Raw genomic sequence first — 24,740 nt, 5'->3', positions numbered from 1 at the left:
GTCCACGGCCACACCTTACTTAGGAGATAGAGGCAAGAAGATGGAGAGATCAAGGCCAACTTCAGCTACATGGCAAGTTTGAGTTAGCCTGGGCAACGAGACATTGCTTCAACAGTTCTCCTTAACTCATCATGTATTGTGTAAGCCAGGTATGGTGATGCACACCTGTAATCCAAGCACTTGGAGGTGCAGGAGTTGTGTCAGACGTTTAAGACCAATTTGGGTATGTGATCTGTCTTTTTTTTTTTTTTTTTTTTTTTTTTTTTTTTTTTTTTTTTTGAGTCTGTGTCTTAAACAAGCCACTGCATTAAAATATGATGAGTTTTAACTACTGAGTGGGAACTCTCTTAAATTTTGCAACTGGTGTGCCTCACTTCTTTCTCTCTAACCCTGACCTCATCACATACACCAACCTACAGACTTTCCTGAAAGTCCCTTCTGCCTCATTGTATAGGAACCTATCCAGTCTCAGCTGGTTTCACATCTGCACTGGAGGAAGGTCAGACCTTCAGAACACATCTGCCTCCAGTATCCTCCTTGGGGCCTCCTTTATTCTGTGATGGGGCAAGACAGTGCAGAGATTCCTCCGTCTTGTAGTCTTGATGAGACCTGTTTCTAAGGTTATCTAGAATCTGATCTCCTTGGTGGAGAATTCCATGGAAAACTACCCAACTTTATTCTAGGAGCCAAAGGTCAGGATGTCCTGGCTAACGTAGCTTAGCCTTTGTTAAAATTGCACATTCGTGCAGAACCTCCTTCTGCTTTTTATCTTGGCTGCCTGTTTGTTCAGAACCCCTCCCCAGCTGCCTAATCACTTAGCCTCAGTTAAAAGTATTTCCTTCAAACTGGTTTACTCTAGGAAGGCCTCTCTGCAGCTGCCAAACTAGAAGCCTCCATGAGGACTCTGCCCTTAAGAACCTCATGTTCTGTATACTCGGGACCATACCTAGGTCCTCAAACACTAGGGTGAGGTCCCAGACAGCTGGAATAAAGACAGTGATTGGTTATATCCTGTGTCTGAGTGGTCATCTCTGCTGGGCTCCCTGTAATAATTCTCCCATCATTCATACATTCTCATTACACATTCACTTTTGTAGGAAATGTTGGATCCTCTGTGGCACACCTCTATTCAGATTATACTGATCAACACTACTGCAGACATCGTCCCACAGGTCAGCTGCCTGTTCTGGACACAGTGCCACCTTTAACTCTCTTCTGTATTTCTCCACAGCCACACCCTTCTTACCCACATTGGAAAACCCCTCTTCCTGAATTCCTAAGCTAATTGCCTGTACTTCACACCATCAGTCTTGTTTAATTCTGTCTGACATGTAGGGCTTCCTGAGGAGATGAACTCTTGTATCCTTTGGCCAGTGGTAGTCTGAGAGGCTTTGCCTACACCATACTGTGGGCTGGCGGTTCTGGAAATCCACAGCTGCCAGGAGCCAAACCCAGGAAATTACCTGCTGATCTAAGAGAAACCCAGGAAATTACCTGCTGTTCTGGAAAGCCTAGTCAGTACAAGGTTAAGAAAGGACATTCATGGATCTCAGGTCCCAGGAACTCAAAGAACATCTGGCATTTCCTGGGAGCCAGTTATGACAGTGGGATGCTCTTGAACAGACAATGAGGATACAACAGTGGGATCGCCCTAAGCAATGACCCTTGCCTAAACTTCCCGTTTTGCTGTGTTTTTATAACCTGCCCCTGAAATTAAAGTTGCAGAGCTTGATCAGAACCCCAGACTTGCTCTCATTCTTTGCGTCTCTTGTCCCTTCATTCTTTCACCACCTTCTCTAGGGTCTTATCGAATCCCCCATGGGCCGGGGCACACAGTACCCCTGTACCTTGCCCTCACTGGTGACAAGTGGAGGGTGACATCTTACAAACTCAGGGGCAGACCCTTAAGCCTGGGCACTGCTTATTCTAAGTCAGATAGCAAAAGGCTTGTGGCATTGACTGTGTTGGGTTTTAGGTTGCAGGTGACTGAGGTTTGGAGATATTGAAGGCCTACAGGGAACAAAGTCAGGCACAGCGGCTGTACACTCATGGTTAGAGTGGGGTTGAAGGAGGGTTGTGGGCCCAGATCCTTGTGCAAATTAAAGCACAGTTTTCAGACTGTCCTGGAGACTGGAGAGCACGTTCCTTGGGTGGGCAGAGTTCTCTGACTTCCCCTTCTGGTACTCAGAAGTGGCCTGGACTGTTTCTGGGTTATGAGTCACTTGGTCTAAGTATGGGGGCTAATTGCTTGGTAAACATCCGACATCACAGATGCTGTGATAAGATCTGAGGAAAGGCCTGACTGCACCTTCATGGAATCAGATTGGCGGGCAGGGACCGGCAGGATTTCACCATCATTCCATGATATGGCACTTCCTGAGGCAGGCACTGACATCTCAGGTTGGCCCCGCCACCTACCACAGCCCCATTCAAAGCATCTGTCCTTCTCTGCACAGGTCAGCACATTCCCACTAGGGGCCTGACTTACCTGGGACAGCCGGAGATTCCTCTCTACCAGAAGCCCTAGGTTTCTATTAAGGGCCTGCTTTTATTTGGTTTTGTGCTGGCCATAGGACCCTGGGGCTTACCCTTTCTAGTAAGGGGTTTCCACTAAGCTCCATCTCCAAGGGCTGGATTCAGACTTCTTTACAGACTTGGTTCCAGCACAGGAGTTAGGACCTGGCTTCCACCTGTGCAAAGGCTGCCCTCCTTAGGCAAACCCTGAGAGGTCAGAGTCATTGCCCCAGCCTCAGCTCCACTGCTTTATGGACGTGGTACAATTAGCCCTGAGTTCCCCGGGCTCAAGTGGTCCTTCAGTCTCAGCCCTGGTGCCTGACACTTTAGGTGTGCTTCACTGCCCAGGATTTTGGTTTGACATTGAGGTTAAAGTCACACATCATAAGCAAATTAACCATTTTAGGCTGGGCCTGGTGGTGCATGCCTGTGATCCCAGCACTTGGCAGAGGCAGCACTTTCAAACTCTGAAAGTTCTGAGGCCAGGCTGATGTACACAGTGAGTATCAAGGCATCCAGGGATACACACCAAGAGCCAAACAGAAACACAAACAAACAAACAAACAAACAGAACAACAGAACAACAGAACAACAGAAACACCCTAGTAGTTTAAAGTGTGCACTGTAGTGTGTTTAGAATGTGTATAGTATTACATGATCGTTATCTTCTCTCTGGTTTCAAAACATTTCATCAGTCCAAAAGAACAGTCTCCGGTTTCTACACTTTTCTGACAGCCGTTGAACTACCTTCCATCTATGGCTATCTCGTGTAAGAAGAATCATACGTTTTATTTCTCTGAGTCTGGCTTCTTTCATTTAGCATCTAAACTGTAGTGTATGTCCTCACCTTATTCCTTTTGGAGTCACTGAATATGCGCCAGCACATGGTTTTACCGTGTTATTTATTCATCTGCACATTTAGGTTAGTTCTACCTGCTGGCCTGTCGCTGCCAGGACTGTTGCTTGCACAAATAGCTGTCCAATACCAGTACAGAGTAAACAGATTCTCACAAGGCCAGGATGGCCTCAGACTCTTACGTCGCCAAGGGTGACCTTGAACTCTTTATTTTCCTGGCTCAACCTTCAAAGTGTCATCTCCTCTACTCTTATTTATTTATGTATTTATTTAGCTGTACCGGGAATTGAACCTAGGGCTTCAGGCAGGCCAGGCAGGCTCTCTCCATTGAGGTACACAGAGCATCAGCTTTCTGTTATTTTCAAATGTATCAATAAATAAATCTTCCCAAAGTTTTGAATAAAAAAAGAATCATCAGTACCATTATATTGGCAGGTATCATCCATATATGCAAAAGATTTTAAGGTTTTTTTTTTTTTTTCAGTAAGTTTTAGGAATATAGAGGGCTCTTAGAAGCAGAAGTGTTAAAGTTCATCTGGCCCAGGCAGGGTGCCAGTAGAGATGATGCTTTTTGGATAGAGAGATAATTAATACGTGACATGGCCCTCTGGAAGGGGTAGGTTAGAGAAGTGGCATTGTTGACTTGGCAAAGTGGATGGGAGTGTTAGCAGAGGGGATGGGAATGGCGGAGAAGATGACAGAAGTGGCAAGTCAGCGTGGTAGGGTTTGTTGGAGGTGGGTGCAGGGAGCCTAACCTGGGACAGTGGTTTGACAGTTGGCTCTAAGGGTCTAGAGCCTACAAAAGGGGGGGTGGGGGGGGAGCTGGAGCCAAAAGTGTGGGAGTTACTCCACTTGTGGGCTTCTTCTCCCCAATGGAGTCGCTAGTGCAGGAGTCAGGAGGTGGGAAGATGCTCCTTACCTAGGTTTGCACACATAGGAACTCACTCCATGGGGCAAGTGGGTGAGTCCGGGTGCCTCCTTTATATTTCTCATCAGGGCTACCATAGGGAAAGACACTATGACCATTAAACAGGACGAGAGCAAGCAGCTCGGGGAGGGCCAGCCAGATGTCAGTGGCACCATTCGCCAGCTCATGAAAACTACGTATACCAAAGGACATTGTGATGGTTAACCTTCTGTTTGTTTGTTTTGTTTTTGTAAGTAGCAAACTTTAATCCCAGTTATTAATTTCATGCACAATAGCAAACAAACAACAATAAGAAAACCCCCGAAGCAACTGATGTGTTGATAAAAGAATAAAGAGATATGGGATATATGTTTTATGTGTGTGTGTGTGGTGAGGTATGGGGGAAGGGAATGTCTCAGTGGGCCCATGTAGAGGCATCGCTTCCCCCTGAGGGACCAGTCACACACCGGTATAATATAGAATAGAGTTTATTCAGGGCATGGGGAGGGGAGTTAAGAGAGTAGTAGAGGCAGAGAGAGGTAGAGAGAGAGAGAGAGAGAAAGAGAGAGAGAGAGAGAGAGAGTAGAGGCTGGTCGTGAGCACGTGGAGAGAGGGGGAAGGGGCAAGGGGACAGAGGGATCAGGAGATCAAAAGAGAGCAAAAGTGCAAGAGAGAGAGGAGGGGCAAGCAGCCCCTTTTATAGTGGGCCTGGCCTACCTGGCTGTTGCCATGTAACTGTGGGGGCGGAGTTTAGATAGAATGCTAACAGCAACCAAACAAAACCCCCTAAACTCCCCTTTCTCATTATGAGCCAAGCCCTAGGCCTCTGAGCCCCAACAAGGCCAGTACCAGCCACATGAAAGACTGGTTTTAGAGGTCATTGGTGAAATGCAGGAGGAGCTGTTAACACACAGGATGGTTGGCAAAAGTGTCCAGACCATCCTCAGTGGAAAGAGATAGAACCCTGCAGAAGAGCAAGGCTGAAGGACTTCCCAGGGAGAACAGAAACTTCCCAGGGAGAACAGAAACTCAGCAGTGAAAGCCATGACAGGAAGAAGCCAACAGCAACCATGTCCCAATAGCATGTGGCTCTGGTGGGTGATTTTAACAACCAAGAGTTTATTCAGGGCATGGGGAGGGGAGTTAAGAGAGGAACCAAAAATGATGTGATAGACAGATGAACCTGTCACAACACAACAACTCAACAACCACAATTCCTCCTCTGGGACTATTCCCTGAGAGTCTTCTCTAGGGACAACAGATGGAGAGAAGCTGACTGGCTCTGTGCCACCTCAGTTGTTAGCATAGCTGTACTGCAGGACCTGCTGAGGGTGGAGACCTTCCTATCATCAGAGACTTCCCACGTCTTTCCCGGCACAGTGGGCTGGACAGAAGACTTTGAAAAGTACCAGAGGCGGTGCACGGAGTGGCTCTTGGGTTTGCACCAATCACTCTCACCTTTTTTTTTTTTTTTTTTTCAGGTCCAGTCATTTGATGTAGGCAGCTTCCAGGAAGCACTCCAAGCACATGCTGGCCTCACGCAGCTCCTGGCTTCACGCAGCTCCTGGCTTCACGCAGCTCCTGACCAGGGACATCAGCTTACTACAGAAAGCCTCTCTCTGGAAGGTCTCTTCCAGAGCACTCCCTACCACTGTCTTGTTCTTGTTGGTCATAGCCTCACAGACCTCCATGATATCAGAGAGAAACTGTCATATGCCAATGACAGCAACATCCAGGGACTCTTGGACCTCATCCTGGGGCAGGTGGGCTGGCAATGTGGCTGTAATGTATGTTCTTGTCATTCTTAACAACTAGGTGCTTGTTCTAGGACATTTGAAAGCACCAGATCTGTCTCATCAGCTTGATACTTTTCCCCCTGAGACTATGGGCTCATGATTCACCTGGATCTGCCCCCCAAGGGGAGCCAGGCTGTGTGGTGGGCAGGTAGGTGAGATAGCTCATGGCTGCTTTAAAGATTTCTTTGTTTATTTATTTTATATGAGTACACTGTAGCTGTCCTCATACACACCAGAAGAGGGCATTAGATCCCATTACAGATGGTTGTGAGCCACCATGCGGTTGCTAGGAATTGAACTCAGGACCTCTGGAAGAGCAGTCAACGCTCTTAACCACTGAGCCAACTCTCCAACCTCCTCATGGCTGCTTTAAATCGAAAGTAGCATTAGGTACTCTTCTTGGCTGCCTGATGGTTAATCTTGACTGTCAGCCTGACAGGATTTAGTATCCTCATGGAAGCAAACGTCTGAGCATGTCTGTGAGGGACTATCTAGGTTAATTTAATCTAAGTGGAAAAAGATGCCCTGACTGTAGTTAGCTTGGGCAGAGGTTCTGAGCTAAATTAAAAAAAGAAATTGAGCTGAACACATAGGTTCCCCTGCCATGAGGAACACTTTATCCCTGGGAACTGGGTACCAGAATAATCTTTAAGCTGTCTTGGCCAGGGTATTTTGTTTTTGTAATGAGACAAGTAACTAAGGAGGACACCGAGACGAAGGCATCAATTTTTACTGTGTGCTGTTGCAGGGTTGGATGGAACCGTAAAAAGCCAGTCAAATACAGATACACCAAAAATCAAACCTGTCTTCCCAGGAATTAATCTTTAACCCAGAGCAGTGTTGTCCCCCACGCTCCCTCTTCAGAGCTGAGGACTGAGCCAGGGGCCTTGAGTTTGCTAAGCAATTGCTCTCGCTCTGGGCTAACTCCTCAACTGTTTGCTTTCTTGAGAGGCATTTTGTACATCATTAACAAAAGGTCTCCCATGCCCCATGACAGTCAGCTGTATAGGATCCTGAGGTTAATGGGTTTTTATTGCTGTGACGAGACACCATGATCACAACAAGTATAATAAAAGAAACCATTTAATTGGTGTTGGCTTATAGATCAGAGGTTTAGTCCATTTATCGTTATGACAGGAAGAGAGACACGGTGCTGGAGAGGTAGCTGAGAGTTCTATATCTGTATCAGTAGTCAGCAGAAGGAGATACACACACACACACACACACACACACACACAGAGAGAGAGAGAGAGAGAGAGAGAGAGAGAGAGAGAGAGAGAGAGAGAGAGAGAGAGAGAGACTGGGCCTGGCTTGACCATTTGAAATCTCAAAGCCTACCCCTAGTGACACACTTCCTCCAGCAAGGTCATACCTACTCCTACTAGGCCTTACCTCCTAATAGTGCCACTCGCTGTGAATCTGTGAAAGCCATTTTCATTCAAACCATTACAATGAGAAACACCAGTGTCCCTGATTGCCTTATTTACAAGTTTGACATCTGGGGTATTTCTGTGTGAAGTCTGGCTTTTGAAAACATTATATTAGAGGCTACTTATGGGCTGGCACAAGATTCAGTGGTTAATGCTCTTGCTAAACAAGCTGACAACTGGAGGCTAGGATCCCCAGCACCACATAAGTGCTGGATGGTCAAGATAGCATCTTGCAGTGCCAGCATTTGGGAAGCAGAGACAGGAAATTTCTGGAACAAGATAGCTGTATAGGTGAGCTATATATAGGCTCTGGGTTTGATGGAGAAAAACACTGCTTTTCTTTCAATAGAAGAGTTAAATGCTATTGCAGGATGCTGTTGTCTTTGCATGCAGTGGACCCCAACAGAACAGACTAAAAACCAAATTAGTCACTCACATTCAAGTTTCATGTGATCAACCCTAAACTAAGCTCTTTATTTGACCTTTAAAACCAAAGACTGGATGTGGTAGCATATGTCTTTAATCCTAACACTGAGGAGGCAGAGGCAGACAGATCTCTACAAGTGAGTTCAAGGCCAGCCTGGTCTATGCAGTGAGTTCTAGGCCAGCCAGGGCTACATAATGAGACTCTGTCTCCAAACAAACAAAACAAACAAGCAAATCTAAACTAAAATAAATATACAAAAGCACCACAAAAACCAAAACAGAACCATAAGAAGGAGAGATGACAGCCAAGTCTTCAAACAGATTGCTCAGAGTAGAAAGAAGTTCCTTCTTCGGTCCTGAGAGCTGGCTTAGAGGTTCTAGACAGGAGAGCAGATACTCCTATTCTGAGTCTTTCTGTATTTGGGGGAAGCATGCAGCTTTAGGAGGAATGCACTTGGTGTGAAGAGGGAGGAAGGGGACACCTGCTTAGCCAATCAGATCAGCTGCATCAACCCTGGCGACCAATGAGGTGCCAGATGTCATGGTCAGATCATCCTCACATTTCTTTTCATCTTAATCCTCGCCGGAAGTTACCTGATGCTAAGTAAATAATTTTCTATTGTCTTGTTCTTTCTCTTTTGTAAGTAAAGGAGCGTTGAGATGACCAGATAACGAGCCAGCTTGTGTGTGTTCATATGCGGGTTAGCAAATGCATGCATGTCGAGGTCAGAAGTCAATCTCCCGTGTCATTCCTCTGTTCCTGGCCGTATTGTTTTTTGAGGCAGGTTCTCTCATTGCATGGAGCTCACTGATTTGGTTAGACTAGATGCTCAGTAAGCCCTAGGGATGCTCCTCTGCATTATAGACCCATGTTACAATGTTACAATGTTAGCATTTTTGTGTAGATTCTAGGAGATTAAGCTAGAATTCTCACTCTTTCATGCCAAGCACTTTACTGACGGAGCCATCTCCTTAGCTCTGCTAATTTTACTTTATTTTTTTTTTTTTTAAAGATACTGTCCTATGTAGCCCAGACTTGACTTCCCAAACTTCCTGTTCAGCTTCCTGTTGGGATTACAAATGAAAGCCACACCTCTTTATTCTGTGTTAAGTGTTTTAAGGTTGAGTATTTATCTGAAGCACTTGTGATCAGAAGTATTTTATGGTTACGATGTTTTTTATTTAATTTTTTTTTTTGTATATATGTAAGACAAGATAACTGGGGACATGAAACCTAAGTCTAAAAGTAGAATTTGTGCTTGTTTCTTGTGCACCTTATACACATAGCCTGAAGGTAATTTGAAAATTATTTTAAGTGTATGAGTGTTTTGTTTGCATTTGTGTCTGTGCACCAATTGTCAGGTCCTCTGGAACTGGAGTTTTAGATTGTTGTGAGGAGCCGTGTGGGTGCAGGCAACCAAACCCAGATCCTCTGGGTGCTGTAGAGGTGCTCTTAACTGCTGATCCATTTTACCAGCCCCCATGCACCATTTTTGACCTGCTTGTTTTTGACAGTGTTCTGTCTCATGGAGTCAACTATATAATTTTTCACTTGTGGTGCCTGTCATGTTGAGAATCAAGGAGTTTTCGGTTTGGGAACATTTTGGACTTTGGGTTTTTAATGACTGATCCTTGGCTTGTGTTGACTCAATTCTACTTTGTGATGAAATATAATTTTTCTTTTTAAAACATGAACGTGTGCGGGTGTTTTGACTGCACGGATGTCTGTCTGTGTACCATGTGTATACATAGTGCCTGTGGAGACCAGAAAAGGGTGTTGAATCCCAGGAACTGGAGCTGCAGAGCACTGTGAACCACCATGTGGGTACTAGGATTAGAACCTGGGTCCTCTGGAAGAGCAGCTGGTTTTCTAAACCACTGGGCCATCTCTCCAGTTGCAGATGCTATTTTCATATTCAGATATTCAGATAAGGAAACTGAGTCTCTGAGAGGTTCAGTGACATTACTGGACTCACTTTAGCCAGCAAGTGCTTGTATTAGTGGCTTCTCTTGGTGCTGCGGCTAAATCCCTGACAGAAAGCAATTCAAGGGAGGAATGGAATTTTGGCTCATGGTTCAGGGGACATAGTCCATCATGGTGGGAAAGACATGGTGGCAGGAGATGAGGCAGCTGGTTGCATCACATCCACAGTCAAGAAGAAGGAAGGGACTCCAGTTGTCAGCTGCCTTCCTCCTGTTACCCTTTGTGTCTAGCCATGGATCAGCCTGTGGAAACCCAACTGTATTTAGGGTGGGTAGTCCCGCTTCACTTAAGACCTTTCTGGAAATTCTCTTCCTGACATGGTTGGAAGTGAGTCTTTTAGGGGATCCTAAGTCTAATCAAATTGACCGTGAAGATTAACGACCACAGTGGTGAAGTTGAGGGTTAAATCTAGGCTTTAGCCTTTGGAGACCTTTCTCTCTCTCTCTCCTCTGCCCTTCCTTTAGCCCCGTCATAAATGGGAAGAGGAATCATTTACTGGGTGGGTTGTGGGGGGGGGGGGCTGAAGAGCAGTTAGAGAGCCAGCTGGCTTCATGTCCAGGGGAAGGCGGGCGCAGGAAACACTGCAGTCTCCTTCAGCTCTCATAGGCTTTCTACCTGTGACTGATGGTGGTGGTTATGGGTGGCGCTGAGGAGATTTTTGAGGTGGGTCCTGGACTCACACTGAAAGACCCATGCAGCTACCTCCTCCAGGGGGCAGTGCTCAGTACTTTCCCCGTTTGGTGATCTGGTCACCTTCCGGTTATCCCTGGAGGCTTGGGAACGTGCCATATGTGTAGACATGGTATCACCCGAGTCTTGAGTGCTCTGCTGTTTGGAATCTCTTTTCTGGGTTTCCATTTATTTGTGTGTGTGTGTGTGTGTATGTGTGTGTGTGTGTGTGTGTGTGTGTGTGTGTGTGTACACGTGCGCCCATACGTGGCATAGTGTGCATGTCATCGGAAGACAACTTACACAAATCCGTTTTCTCCTTCTGCCACGTGAGTCCCAGAGATCGAACTCAGGTCATCAGGCTTGGCAGCCAGAGTAATCGTTGCCTGCTGAGCCTTTTGCCAGCCCTCTTCCGGGTTTCCTTATGGCTTGATTTTCTCTGCTGTACCCCTACCTCTTTCCCAACAATTTGAACACCCCACACGTTTGTGCTAGCATTTCTCAAACACTGTAATTCTCTCATGCCTCTGGGACTTTTTGTATGCCTCCCCCCTCTGCATGGCACGCCCCTCCTCCAACTCCCTTTCCTGCCTGACAGAGTCACCTTTTCTCAACTTTGATGCTTTTACTCCCATGGAACTTCATCACTCTCCCCACTTTGATCCCAGCACTTGCTTCCTTCGCATCCCCCAAGGTACTTCCTGCACCCGTGTCTGGCAGTGTGGCGCCCGTCGTCTGTTCCCCTAGTCACTGAAAGATAGCTATGCATTTCCTCCCTTCTTGTTTTCACCGAGAACGTAAATCCTCTCTCCTTGCACATGACATACAGAATGTTGTATGTCATTCTGAGGTTTCTGGGACTGGTTTGTAAGAAGGCTTGCAATTTTTTTCTCGAGACTTGGAGCTGTCACTCTTGGGATGCAGCTGACATAGGGCAAGATACTCAAGTCACATATGGATGCCCCTCAGAATGATCCTGTTGACAGTCCCAGAGCAGCACCTGGGCAAATGTCAACTTCCGGTTGTGTGAGACAGCCATCTTGGGTATCTGGGCCAGTGTGCCTTCATATGACTAAAGCTCCTGTTCAAGACTATAATCTAATGACAGTCCCCAAGCAAGAGCTGCTAGCGGAGCCCAGTCAACCCACAGAAAGTTAATGCAAACGGTTTAAAGCCATTTGGATTCTGAGTGGTTTGTTTTGGGTACAACAGGTGATGGGATCAGTCAACTTCATCAGACCAAAGCCGGAATGATGTCACTTGTCACTTGAGAGCTCTGGTGTTAGCTCAGGTAAGGAACAACTCTCATCCAATTGTGTGTGTGTGATCAAACTAGACCTATCAAAACTGACTGTTCACTCTGAGATAGAATAGGCTTATTAGCAAGGGGTAATCAGGAAACATATTTTTACAAAAATGGAAAAAAAATATTTCCCAAACAAGCTGTAAGTTGAAATATTTTGGGGCTTGAAATAGGATTCTCATCCCACTAGGTATTGGTTTGTCTGCTGTAGTGGCGTGTGCCTGCCACTTTTGAGTGAACCTGGATTCTCTCTACTGTACAATGTAAAAAAAAAAAAAAAAAAAAAAAAAAAAAAAAAAAACAAAACATCATGGCAATCTTCACAGAATAAGCACTACCTTATTATATTCCTGCTAGAAGGCATTTAGACAAGACTACAGTATATGCAATAAAAACACTCGGTTATTGATTCCTGAATTCTACCTCATGGGACTAATTACCGCAAGGTATTCAGACTCAGGGTATCTCAACATAAGCTTGTAGTGACTGCCAGGCAGTTGAAAGAGAAGTGACATTTTTGTGTTCATGACCTCAACAACCTAGTGTTAGGACTACATTTCCCAAGAGAACTTCTAGGGACACACCCACTTCTACTGAGTCTGCTTTTCATGCGATCTGTTGTTCATCCTAAAACAGAGAGCAGCATGGTGCTAGAAGTGGTGGTATTTGCTGCAAGGGGCATGGCTCTCAGGACTAACTCCCTTCCAACCAGGTTTACTGGGAGACAAATGGGGACTGTTGAGAGCTGCAATTTTGGCTGAAGAAGCTGCTTTGGAAATTGGCATCACCGTCAGCATGAAGAGGTGTCAAGGACTGGACTTGCAGGTATGGCTTCCTTCCCTCCTTCCCTTCTCTCTCCCCCACCCAGTTATAATGACCACATGGAACATGCAGGGAGGATGCCTGGGTAGTCTGAGCCAACCGAGGGGCCTGGGCTGTCAGGGGTGAAACAGGACTGGAGTTTGAGATTTGTATCATAATTGGTTCTGTTTCCTTTTCTGATTGAAATGAAGGAGTAGAGATGTTTATTTTATTTTACTTTATTTTATTTTATGCATATGAGTACACTATCACTATCTTCAGACACACCAGAAGAGGGGATCAGATCCCATTACAGGTGGTTGTGAGCTGGGAACTGAACTCAGGGCTTCTGGAAGAGCAGTCAATGCTCTTAACCGCTGAGCGGTTTCTCCAGCCCTGTGGGGGTACAGCTGTTTGAAGGAACAAGCATCACAGAGGGTGAGGCAGAGTCTGAGAGTGCAGACATCTATAGTTTTAGTGCACGCATTAATATTTCACTTTTACAGGACAAGAAGAGATTATATATTCTCAGAGAAGCACACGCTGAAGATATTCTCAGAGAAGCACACGCTAAAGATATTCTCAGAGAAGCACACGCTAAAGATATTCTCAGAGAAGCACACGCTAAAGATATTCTCAGAGAAGCACACGCTGAAGATATTCTCAGAGAAGCACACGCTAAAGATATTCTCAGAGAAGCACACACTAAAGATATTCTCAGAGAAGCACACACTGAAGATATTCTCAGAGAAGCACACGCTAAAGATATTCTCAGAGAAGCACACACTGAAGATATTCTCAGAGAAGCACACGCTAAAGATATTCTCAGAGAAGCACACGCTAAAGATATTCTCAGAGAAGCACACGCTAAAGATATTCTCAGAGAAGCACACACTGAAGATATTCTCAGAGAAGCACACGCTAAAGATATTCTCAGAGAAGCACACACTGAAGATATTCTCAGAGAAGCACACACTGAAGAACAAGTACAGAGGCAGGGAACGATAACATATTATCGTATAGCGGGTGTTCACAGAAGCAGCTGGGGTTACGGCGGGGTTGGGGAGAACAACTTCATGTGGGGAGTTTTGGTTCAATTATGAGCGAAGCCTCATACAGACTTTCTTCGTCCAACATAAAAGTTTCATCCAGTAAGTACTGAATTACCTGAAATGAGAGAAAGGAACAATAGAATTGTGGGAAATTCCAGGCTGTGGTTAGTCTTGTGGAAATTTTCTTTTTTCTTTTCTTTTCTTTCTTTCTTTCTTTCTTTCTTTCTTTCTTTCTTTCTTTCTTTCTTTCTTTTTTTTTTTTTTTTGAGACAGAGTCTTATTCTATAGCCCAAGGCTGGCCTGGGACTCACTATGTAGCCCAGGTTAGCCTTGAACTTGAGACCACCCCTCTGTTCTAGTCTGCTAAGTGTAGATATTATACATGTACATCACCATGCCTAGTGGAACCAAACTCTTTTGTAGGTTCAGGACACACATGTGTGAGATAGACTGATTTGGCCTCCTCTACTTCCTAAAGAGGTCTTGTTATGTGAAAAGGCCAACTCTATCTTCTAACACAAGATCCCTTGCTCAGCTTCCCAGGTGCTGGCTGGCACCACCATATTTGGCTGTGTTAATATAACGTTTTCTTTCCATCTCCTTGTCCTCCTCATCTTCCTCCTCCTCCTCCTATTTTTCAAGACAAGGTTTTTCTGTGTAACAGCCTTGGCTGTCCTGGAACTCACTTTGTAGACCAGGCTGGCCTCGGACTCACAGAGATCTACCTACCTCTGCTTTTCTAGTGCTAGGATTAAATGGGTGCACCACCACAGCCAGAATAACTTTTTTTTTTTTATAAAATTATGTTTTAAGATTTATTTTGTGCATATTTTGCTGCAGTTGGAGCTACTGAGTTATATCCAGAGCTCCTGTATTCTCTTAATAAATAGTCTTAATAGTAATAAAACCACACGTGGTAAGAATGAGCCTTGACTGCTTTTCTTTTTTTTTTTTTCCTTTCCTTTCTTGTTGTTGTTGTTTTTTTTTAGTTGATCACTTGAGGAAATGTTTTGGGCTTGAACAAAGCAAACAACTCCTTGAAAAGGGCAATTGTTGAATCTAAGTGACAGGCTGATGAGTGTTCACAATTCTTTCACTGTTTTGGTTTAAACAGTTTCCCATCAATGGATATGTTCACACACGTGGTAGGATTAAACAGTTCTGTGAGACTCATCTCAAGCAGGGCTGTCTCAGGGAAAGGCCTGTGTGGGCTCCCATGGCTGAGACTGGGGCAAAATGGTAGCATGAAATATTGAGAATGGTCACACTGGGAAATCCAGTTGTCTTTCTTTGGGCTTGTCCACTTTACTCCTGATTCTAAATCTTTGCTGAGTTCTTGCACATTCGATGAGAGATCAAAGCTCTGACCTTACAGGAATCCCCTGCAGGAAACCCTGGATCCAAGGTTCATGTATTTGTCAGGTTGGAAGCAAGCATGCCTTTCTTCTTCCATAGAAACCAAGAGCAAGAAGGAAAAAGAAATGACACCCGTATTCTGTGCTTGAAAGTCTAATGATAGCTATTTCAGGGGAAATCAAGCCTGTTGCTTTTGTCTTGGGGAACTGACTCTGTCACCATGAAGGTCAGAAGCATCTGGATGCTGATTGACAGTACCAGATGAAATTATTTCTATACCTTATCAACAGCTCACACCCTGTGTACCTAGAAAGATGACCTTTCATCTGACATCACTCAGCCCTGTAGGTGAAGATGGGGTGACTTATGGCCTCATCAAATAAACTAGTCTCCTAGCCATAGCCAGTAGCATCACACAAGGAGATCCTTCTAGAATATATTAGTGTACTCTGCTCCCAAGGCAGACTGGCCAGTCCTTTCCATGTGAGCACAGAGTGCAATTTCCCTGAGATGTTTTTCTTGAGCTGGCGACTGGTGGCAAAGCCATCCTTGCAGAGACACTCGGGAGGTTTAAAGGAGCAGTAGTGTTTATTTGGTTTGAACATCAGAGCTTGGGAGAAGGTTAAAGTGGTAGTAGGAGAAAGAAGAGAGTCTTGACATTTTGAGGATAACTTCTGAGACTTTCAAGGGTGCTGTGTTCACTAGAGTGTTTTCCAGATACAGTGTGTGAGACACTAACATAGTTCCTCCAAATGTTGCTGAATAATTTAATGGATAGTTATGTCTTAGTATTATTATTTTCTCTGTGTGTATGATGTGTGTGTGTGTGAGAGAGAAAGAGAGATAGGGAGAGAGAGAGAGAGAGAGAGAGAGAGAGAGAGAGAGAGCGAGAATGTGTATGAATGTAAATATGTGCATGTGGAGGACAACCTTTTTCATCCATCCTTGTCCTCTTAGGGTTTCTTCTTTATTGTGCTCTGCTGTGAAGTCAGCTTAGTTGGCCAGTGTGGTGGTTTGAATAAAAATGGCCTCCACAGGCCCATAGGAAGTGGCACTATTAGGAGGTGTGGCCTTGGAGTAGGTATGGCTTTGTGGGAGGAGGTGTGTCACTAGGGGGGAGGCGGGCTTGAGGTCTCAGAAGCGCAACTTTGGCCAGTGTATCACTGTCACTTCCTGCTGCCTATGAATCCAGATGTAGAACTCTCAGCTACCTCTCCTGTACCATGTCTGCCTGCAGGCCACCGTGCTTCCTGTCATAGACTAAACATCCAAACCATAAACCAGCCCCATTCAAATGTTTTCCTTTATAAGCTGTGGTCATGGTGTCTCTTCACAGCAATACAACCCTAACTAAGACAGCTTGAGTGTCTGGAGATTTTCTGGCTTCTGACTCCCAGTCATAAGAGTCAGAGACTCCCATCTTATCATAGGAACATAGTACTTAGGACCACACAGTGAACAGGAACCGTGACTGGATCTTATGGGCTTTGAGGATTTGAACTCAGGTCCTCATACTTATATAGCAAATTGTTTTACTTTCTCAGCAAGCGGGAGTTCTCAATTTCCCTAATGCTGGGATCCTTTAATATAGTTCCTCATGTTGTGGTGATCCCAGCCCTAAATTCCTTTTGTTGCTACTTTATAACTGTCATTTTGCTACTGTTAAAAACCGTAATGTCAATATCTGTGTTGACAGATGGTCTTAGGTGACTCTTGTGAAAGGGTTGTTTATGCGCTAGGCCATCTCCTCAGTCCTTAATATTCTTTTTTATTATAGGCTAAATGATGTGTGGCTGATGATGTCACTCAATTGGTGGAGTGCTTGGCTAGCATGCTAAAAGTTAATCCTAGCCCCCAGGAGGTTGCTAGATGTGGTGGGAGGCTAATCTCTATGAGTTTGAGGCCAAGCTGGACTATATATTGAGCTCCAGGACTGGTAGAGCATCATAAGGAGACATTGTCTTTAAAAAAAAAATTAAAAGTACAGAGACTACATATATTTCTGGGCTAGACTCTGTGTGTGAGTGCATGTGCATATGCGTGCATGTGTGTTCTGGAGACTGAATGCAGAGCCTACACTCTTAGCATCTCTGGATGGAATCATCTTGAGCAACATGATGCTTCCTCAGCCATGTGTTCCCTAGTTTAAGAGCCATCTTCTTATAAAGCATCTCTATGGCAGTCAGGATATGTAACTGCCAGACAATGGTATTTATCTGATACACAAGTCATATTCAAATTTCAAGTGCCCTTTAAATCTTCAGAGTACTTGTATATTGTTATTATGTGTGGGGGGCATTCATATGCCATGGTGTGCGTGTGGATTTCAGACAACAACTTTTTGGAGTCAGTTCTCTCTTTGTGGGTTTTGGTGTCCTTTAACCTAGGGTAATATCCTCTGTATGTGTGTGTGTGTGTGTGTGTGTATGTGTGTGTGTGTATGTATGTATGAGTGTATGTGTGTGTGTGTGTATGTGTGTATGTGTGTGTGTGTGTGTGTGATTGACTTTTTCTTTTTGCTCTACTAGGTTGGATTGAACTCCAGGGCTTCAATCACGCTAAACAAGCATTCTGCTACTGATTGCTTCTGTGGTTTTACTTTTTTTTTTTTTTAATCTATTTCCCTCCAGAGTGCAAATTCTCAAGCACAAGTGCTTATCTACATTTCGTACTGTGCTTCGTGACCTGAGATAGTGCTGGAAGCACAGTTCTATAAATATGTGTCTATTGAATGAATGAAGAGGAACATGCTAATGGCCCAGTTTGTTGTCCACAGATTTTTCTACATGGCAAAACAGAACATGGCACAGAATTAACTTTTGTTGTCGTTTTTTCTGAGACAAGGTCTCTCTCTTATGTAGCTATGGCTGTCCTGGAACTCACTATGTAGACCAGGTTGGCCTGCCTTGAACGCACTCAGATCCACCTGCCTCTGCTTCCTCAGTGCCAAGATTAAGGGTATGTACCATCATACCCAACAACGCTTTCTTTCTTTCTTTCTTTCTTTCTTTCTTTCTTTCTTTCTTTCTTTCTTTCTTTCTTCTTTTTGAGATAGGGTTTCAGGTAGCCCAGGCTGGCCTCAAATTTTTCATGTAGCCAAGAATGTCCTGGAACTTCTTGATCCTTTGCTACTTTGCTCCCTTTTAAGTGCTGGGATTACAGGTCCACGCCATCATGCCTGGATTTATGTCAGGGATCTAATGCAGGGCTTTATGTATGCTAGGCAAGTACTCTATCAACATCACCAACTCCAACACAAGATTGGCTTTGGTTAGTAGAGAAAGACTACAATGAGCTAGGTGTCCATCTGTTGGGAGCCAACTTCTAGCAGAAAGCGGCTATCAGCTTTGCAGCCATCTCGAGCCATATACCCTGACAAGAGACTTGTTTTTCAACAGCCTACAACAGCTGAGCACACTCTGATAAATATCTTGCTTATCCCACATATCTTGTTTTGCTGTTTAGAGCTCCCATCTGCAAGGTGCACGTGGTATTCACGCCTGCAAGGCATGTGGCAAAAGCCTATAAATACCCGGGACTTCCCTTCTATGTGAGAGACAATAAAGAGACTTGAGACTTGATCAGAACCTCTGTCTTGTCTCCATTCTTCGTGTCTCTTCCCCTTTATCCCCACACTCTCTCTTGCTAGACTCTGACCCGAAGACCAGAGCAGCAGCTCGGGCCGGGACATTTTGGCCCTCAAGTGTGGGGCAGAGCGGTCAGGGACATCCATCCACATAAAGGATTGGTGAGCTGGGCGGTGGTGGCGCATACCTTTAATCCCAGCACTTGGGAGGCAGAGGCAGGCAGATTTCTGAGTTCGAGGCCAGCCTGGTCTACAGAGTGAGTTCCAGGACAGCCAGGGCTATACAGAGAAACCCTGTCTCAAAACGAAAAACAAAAAAACCAAACAAACAAACAAAAAAAGGGATTGGTGAGAGGAATAGCTCTCTCTGCAGCTTTAAACAAGGATATGGACACTCTGTCACGGGAAGGAGTGACTCCAGACAAAAGGGGAAGCAGAACAGTGCTGGGTCATGGATGGCAGGTGACATCATAGTAGAAAAAAACATTCTGTGTTTATAGACTGGGCCAGATAGAGACTTGAGAGGAGGATACTCTTCTCTTTGGGAGAAAATCCTGTGACTTCTGCAACTAGGAAGTAGAATACTTTTCAAGAACAGAAGTATCTGGAACTGGGGATGTGGCACAGTTTCCTGACTTCCATTGGCAAAGTCCCAGCTTTGAGCTTCAGCACCACACAGAAATAGCATGGTGGTGCCTGCCTAAGATGGAGGCAGGAAGATAACAAATTCAAGGTAGTCTTTGGCTACATATTGATTTTTGAGGCCAGCATGGGCTACATGAGACTTTGAAAAACGTCAATCAAAGAAAGGCCAGTTTACCAATTTACCAAGCTGATCAAGATGGTCCAGCTGGTAAAGGCACTTGATGACAAGCCTTGTGATGGAAATCTAATTCCTGGAATTTATATGGTGGAAGGAAAAAAGTGACTCCTACAAATAGCCCTCTTATTTCCACAGGCACTGTGGTACACGTGTGTATGAACACACACATACATGCACGCACAGCCTGTAAACTAAAAAATAAGCAAAACCACAACTAACCAACCAAAGAGGATGTTTGGAGCCACCCCTCTAGCCTTGTGGGAGAGCCGGCATTGTTTTAAGCCATCCTGTGGGACATCAAATCAGGCAAGAATTACAAGAAAGGACTGGCTTGCTTAATGGCCAGGGAACAAAAATAGGGATGCTTTCCTTAAGGAAATGGCATAGTTAAGCTGGACCATGGGGGTCCTTGAAGGGATGAGGTACGATGCTTTGGGAAAGGGCAGAAGCCTATGTAGACAGCACCACTGTGAAAGAAAGGAGAGACCGCTTACCTTTGGCTGGGGCTTGATTTTGTAGTTACTCTGCTGAAACTGGCGAATCTCTCGGATAATATGGGAGATCTGCAGGAAGGCAGAGGAGTGTTAGAACAGTTCGTTCTCTTGTGTTGCCTTGTGGATGGAAAGGGTCATGGGTAGCTATATCTGAAGTCATACTGACTCCTGGAAAACTCTGCTGGCTTTCTTTTCATCAGCCTCCTGTTTCTGAGGTGAAATCTGTCTGTGTTGGGGATAGCTATGCTAATGTGTGTGTGCATGGGACGTGTGTGTGTGTGTGTGTGTGTGTGTGTGTGTGTGTGTGTGCTTTAAAGAGAACTCTCTTAGTTAGGGCTGCAGATTTCCCAACACTACTATAACCAAATGTTAGGCTGCCAATCAGAGTGGTTGTCAGATATGTGGGTGTCTAACGTGTGCATACTAGGATGCAAAACATAAGGGCTTCCCTCCATCACCAAGATGGAGCTCCTCATTTGTGTTTGAAATATACCCTTTTTATTAATGCATGAGCCCATTTTACAGAATGTGTGCAAATTAGAGGCTCTCTGGTTGGGGCAAGTAAGAGACATGGACAGCTACGAGTCCTGAGCCTGCGTAGAGAGGTCTCCTTAGATCCTCTCACCCTTGTCTCATGGATCTTTTGGAGCAGATTTGAAATTTGCTTTCTTGGGTGGTATTGCAGAGTGATTTTTTCCATAGTTGCATAAAACAAGCATCTCTGTGGCTATTAAAGGGTGAGATGTGAAGACGAGGTGGGCTCTGAGGTCAGATCCAGCTCTTTTTTTTTTTTTTTACATAGGTGGGGATCTTGAGCTGGTATCTTGACCTCACCCATCTTCCCCTGTAGGGAGGGATGCTGGGATGAAGTGGGAAAGGCAGGAAACACAGGGCTAAGGACATTAGCATCAGCCATGGTTTTTATTGGAGGCTTTTTGAGCCAAGCACAGGCTGTGCTGGGGCTGAGGCTGGGTAGTTCAGTCTGGAGTGAGTTGTGCCCCCATTCGCCAGGGAGACTTACCATTCTCATCTTGGAGAAGTTGACCAGGCCTTCGTCAGTGTAATTGGGTGTCCCGTCCTCGATGAACACCAAGTCGGTGAGATATAGCCCCAGGTAAGGAACACAGGGTGGATCACATCTTGGAAAGAAATAGCATCCACAAAATTTTTTTTTTTTACTTAAGGAAAGGAACTTCTGCTAAGAGCAGAGTACTCTGCATGCAGATCTTGCCTGGCTAGAGGCAAAGGGATTTATAGTTATGAAGAACCACAGGGCACACACAGGCCTTGATAGACTGACCCCCACCCCAGCCATGCTGGAGGGTGGGATAGTATGGAGCTGTCTGTGCCCGCACACGCAGGCTAGAAGGAGGGGTCTTACTTGAATCTCCTCTCCTATGACCCAAAATGCCTTTCTTTACTTCTCTGGCATATGCCAGTGGCGTTCCCCAGCTGTTTCCAGCCACCTCCTGGTTCACAGGTTTTTCTACTGTTATTCTGTGTTCAGTCACCTCTGGGAAGGCCGTGCCACCCATGCCCAAGTTCCAGCAGTCACTCAGTGCGGCGTTCCCAAGACCTGTCTTCTTGTCACCTAGGTTTGAGGGCCAGAGCAGGAAACCCTGGCCCTCTGACCATTTTCCTGGAAGTGTCTTCTGGAAAGGACGGGTGATTCTCAGGGTCTGTAGTTACAAGAGATTGAGACTCTGGTGTGATAGACTAGGCCTCTGAAGTGTAGCTCTGAGCATGGTCTCATGTGCATGTACCATGGCAGCTTTCTGGTGCCTTGTGGGGTTCAGGGGAAGGAATAACGGGGTTGATGATGGAGTGAGCAGCCCCTACCCTCCCCACTTCAGCAGCTTTGGGGTAACTTCTGAGATAGTGCAGCATGGTAATTTCCTCTCAGCTCAGCACAGAGATACCAGAGGAATTCCTCTGGCCACTTGAGAGACTCTTGCCATGGTGGAGGTATGTGAGGTACAGACCTTGAACCTGCGCCTGTCTCCTCTGTGCTGGGACTAAAAGTAAATACCATCACATTTGATTTTTTTTTTATTTTATTGTTTTTACTACTGGATCTCTCTACCTAGCCCTTGCTGTCCTGACCATTGAACCTGATTTTATTGGTGCTGGGAATCAAACCAAGAGAACTAAGTAAACACTCTACTAACTAAGCTACATTCCCAGCCTAAGATATGACATTCTGCCTAGGAGGTCATCAATAGATAACTATCTAGTAAGATTGTTCTCGAACAAAGATACATCGTCGTCTCACTGTTAAGAGTTAATCCAAATGGACCCGTCAGTCACTTGGACAGAGAGATGCTTTTTAGGAAGCTGATCCAGAGATCTTTTAGAGTGTGAGGCCTATCTAAGTATGTAGGTCACCACAGTGGTCCCCTTCTTGTTCATTCTCATCCCTTGGGCACGTATCTTAAACTCTACAATGAACTCTATAGGTCTCTATATGTCTTCTACACTGCACTGTGAATCCTGCCTGAATTTTTTTTGAATGGAAGTCACTAAGACCAATAAGGTGATTGTCCAGAGTAAGAACCCAGTGACAACATGCTGAATAAGATTCCAGGGATTTATGAATGGGGTGGGGACCCACATGCGAGAGTTACTATAAGACTCTTTGGGTGGGTCACCATTTCTGCCTGAAGACTGTTGTCAGTTAATTCTCTTCTGCTTTTTGTTCCTTTCCTGGTGAAACACACTCCCCAGCATCGCTGAACATGGTTTGCTCTCCATCTTCATAGGGCAGATCTGCCTTACATAAAGACCTTGATTCCCAGAAAACCCCTGAGCTCTCTGCCCTGTGCCACAGGAAGCAGAGGGCTCTAGGGGAGGCACTTACACAGGCATATGGGTGACCTGAAAGGGAATACAGTCAGGAGAGGGTCAGACAGAATGGAAGCCACGGAGACAGTTAGGTAGCAGTAGTGGTTGCAGTGGATGAGGAAGCCGTGTGAAGGAGGCGGATGGAGCAACGCCCAGAGGCAGACGGATAGTTGGTGAGTGCACAGGGGCAGCTCCGTACAAGCACAGTCCACAAGGGCTCCAGGGAGCCCGGGCGGAGGAGAGACGGCCGGGTAGCACAGATGGGTTCAACATCTGTCTGAGGACATAAACAAAGTTGAAATGGTCAAGGCGATGGCACGCTGAGCTAGTGAAGGATGGACAAGAGGTAGGGCAGCAAGGAAGCAAGGAGGGGAGGCAGGTGAGGCTGACTGGGAAGAAGGAGTAAGCAGGGCATTCCAGCCAATGTCAAGGGCTGGAGTTGTTGGCTGTCCCAGGCCAATGCGCAGTATTGGGGCTCTTATTCGCTCTGGTCAAGAGATCCCTTATGGAAGGGAGGAGAATATTCCTGGAATTTGGAAGGACCCAGAATCTCCAAGGTCCAGTGAGAAGCCAGCCAGCCAGGAGTGAGACAGGGACAAACGAGGGTGAAACCTAGTATGGACGCCTGAAGAAACCATCTCTCAGGAGTGATAAAAGCAGAGTTTTGTCTTTGCAGAGCCCACATCTCATGAGTATGTGGCCAAAGTGAGCTGAGTTGTGGCTTTCTTGTCAGTGGTACCTGAACCTCAGGAGACAGTACCCAAGGCAGACTTCAGAGTACTGGTCTTAGAGACCAGCACACGCCAAATCCAGACTCTAATGCCATGGCCACATGACCTTTGCATGCGCTTTCCATCTTTTGTTTAGGAAGACGGGATGGAGCTAGCTGTCTTAGGGTTAGGGTTCACAATGTTTCTGGTAGTCCTAAGTGGAGAGGTGTCACTAGCATCCTACAGAGCAGGTCAGGCTGTACCTACAAACCCCACAATGTACCAGGAAACTCTTGAACACAGAACCATCCTGGTCCAAGTGACAACAGTCCTGGAGTTAAGAAACCCACATCTCAGGAAGTGTCTATGGGGCTCAATGGCGATGGTCAGGAAGGTGCCCTGCAAACTGGAAGATGAAATTATCAACTATTGGTAAAGCTGCATTTCTTTGATTCTAAGATGCAACTGTTAGTAATGTATGCATTCATTCTGATGACTATGTCTTCACATGAACAAGATACAACTGCCTTAAATAAATTGGACATATCACTTATTGGAGTTACTAAAATGGAAAATTGCATTTAAGAATCAAGAAATCGGGCACCAACTCTAAGATCAACCACGGATAGTTGCTCTGGCATTTCTCTGGTAGGTAATGGAGGGTAAAGGTGATCGACTGCTGGGGTCTAAAGAGTCTATAGGTCTTGTGAGTAGGCAGAGGGACAGGCAGATCTCCTGCTCAGACCGGTTGTTGCGTGAAGATGCTTCTGTAACACGGGCTACAATTTTAAACACAGCAATGAAGACGCAGCACTTACTTTTTCAAAATTTCTCTGAGGGTCTTAAATCTGCCATCTGATGACACAAGCTTTTGGAGCTTGTCAAACAAAGACTTTGTCTGGAAGGAATCAGAAACATTTAGTAACATTCAACCCACATCCAGGCCCCAAGCCCCAGGTTCTAGCCCATGATCCAACAAGCTGACCTTGGGGCTCCAGGCCACATTTGGATTTGGAGACTTTCTGTACCCGGAAACCTCATCCCTGATCGCCTTGGGGTTAGGCTCAATCTCTGTCATAAGCATCTCTCTTTACATACATCTCACAGAACACCAAAGTGAGCAGTAACCCTGGAAACTGCTGAGATCTTAAGAACTGGTGATTTAGAAGGATGTGATAAAGGGTGTTTGTGT

The 24,740-nt window shown here is 45.4% G+C and overlaps 1 protein-coding gene across 1 annotated transcript in view; it reads right to left on the bottom strand.

Annotated features, from left to right (window-relative positions):
- Positions 1–12,937: 12,937 nt before the first annotated feature.
- The window catches only part of Rasgrf1 (Ras protein specific guanine nucleotide releasing factor 1), a 110,242-nt gene continuing 98,439 nt past the window's right edge, over positions 12,938–24,740 (bottom strand). Inside the window, exons 24-27 of the mRNA XM_034483968.1 lie at positions 24,367–24,446; positions 21,019–21,136; positions 19,998–20,066; positions 12,938–13,853 (exon numbers count right to left, since the gene is read on the bottom strand). Of these exons, the coding sequence (XP_034339859.1) occupies positions 13,761–13,853; positions 19,998–20,066; positions 21,019–21,136; positions 24,367–24,446 (360 nt within the window). The 3' untranslated portion in view covers positions 12,938–13,760. The remainder of the gene's footprint in view (positions 13,854–19,997; positions 20,067–21,018; positions 21,137–24,366; positions 24,447–24,740) is intronic.

Source organism: Arvicanthis niloticus, chromosome 21 (genome assembly GCF_011762505.2).
Source record: "Arvicanthis niloticus isolate mArvNil1 chromosome 21, mArvNil1.pat.X, whole genome shotgun sequence".
NCBI classification, from domain to species: Eukaryota; Metazoa; Chordata; class Mammalia; order Rodentia; family Muridae; genus Arvicanthis; species Arvicanthis niloticus.
Note: the sequence above shows the minus strand (reverse complement) of the source record. Positions and strands in the feature narration are given on the sequence as shown.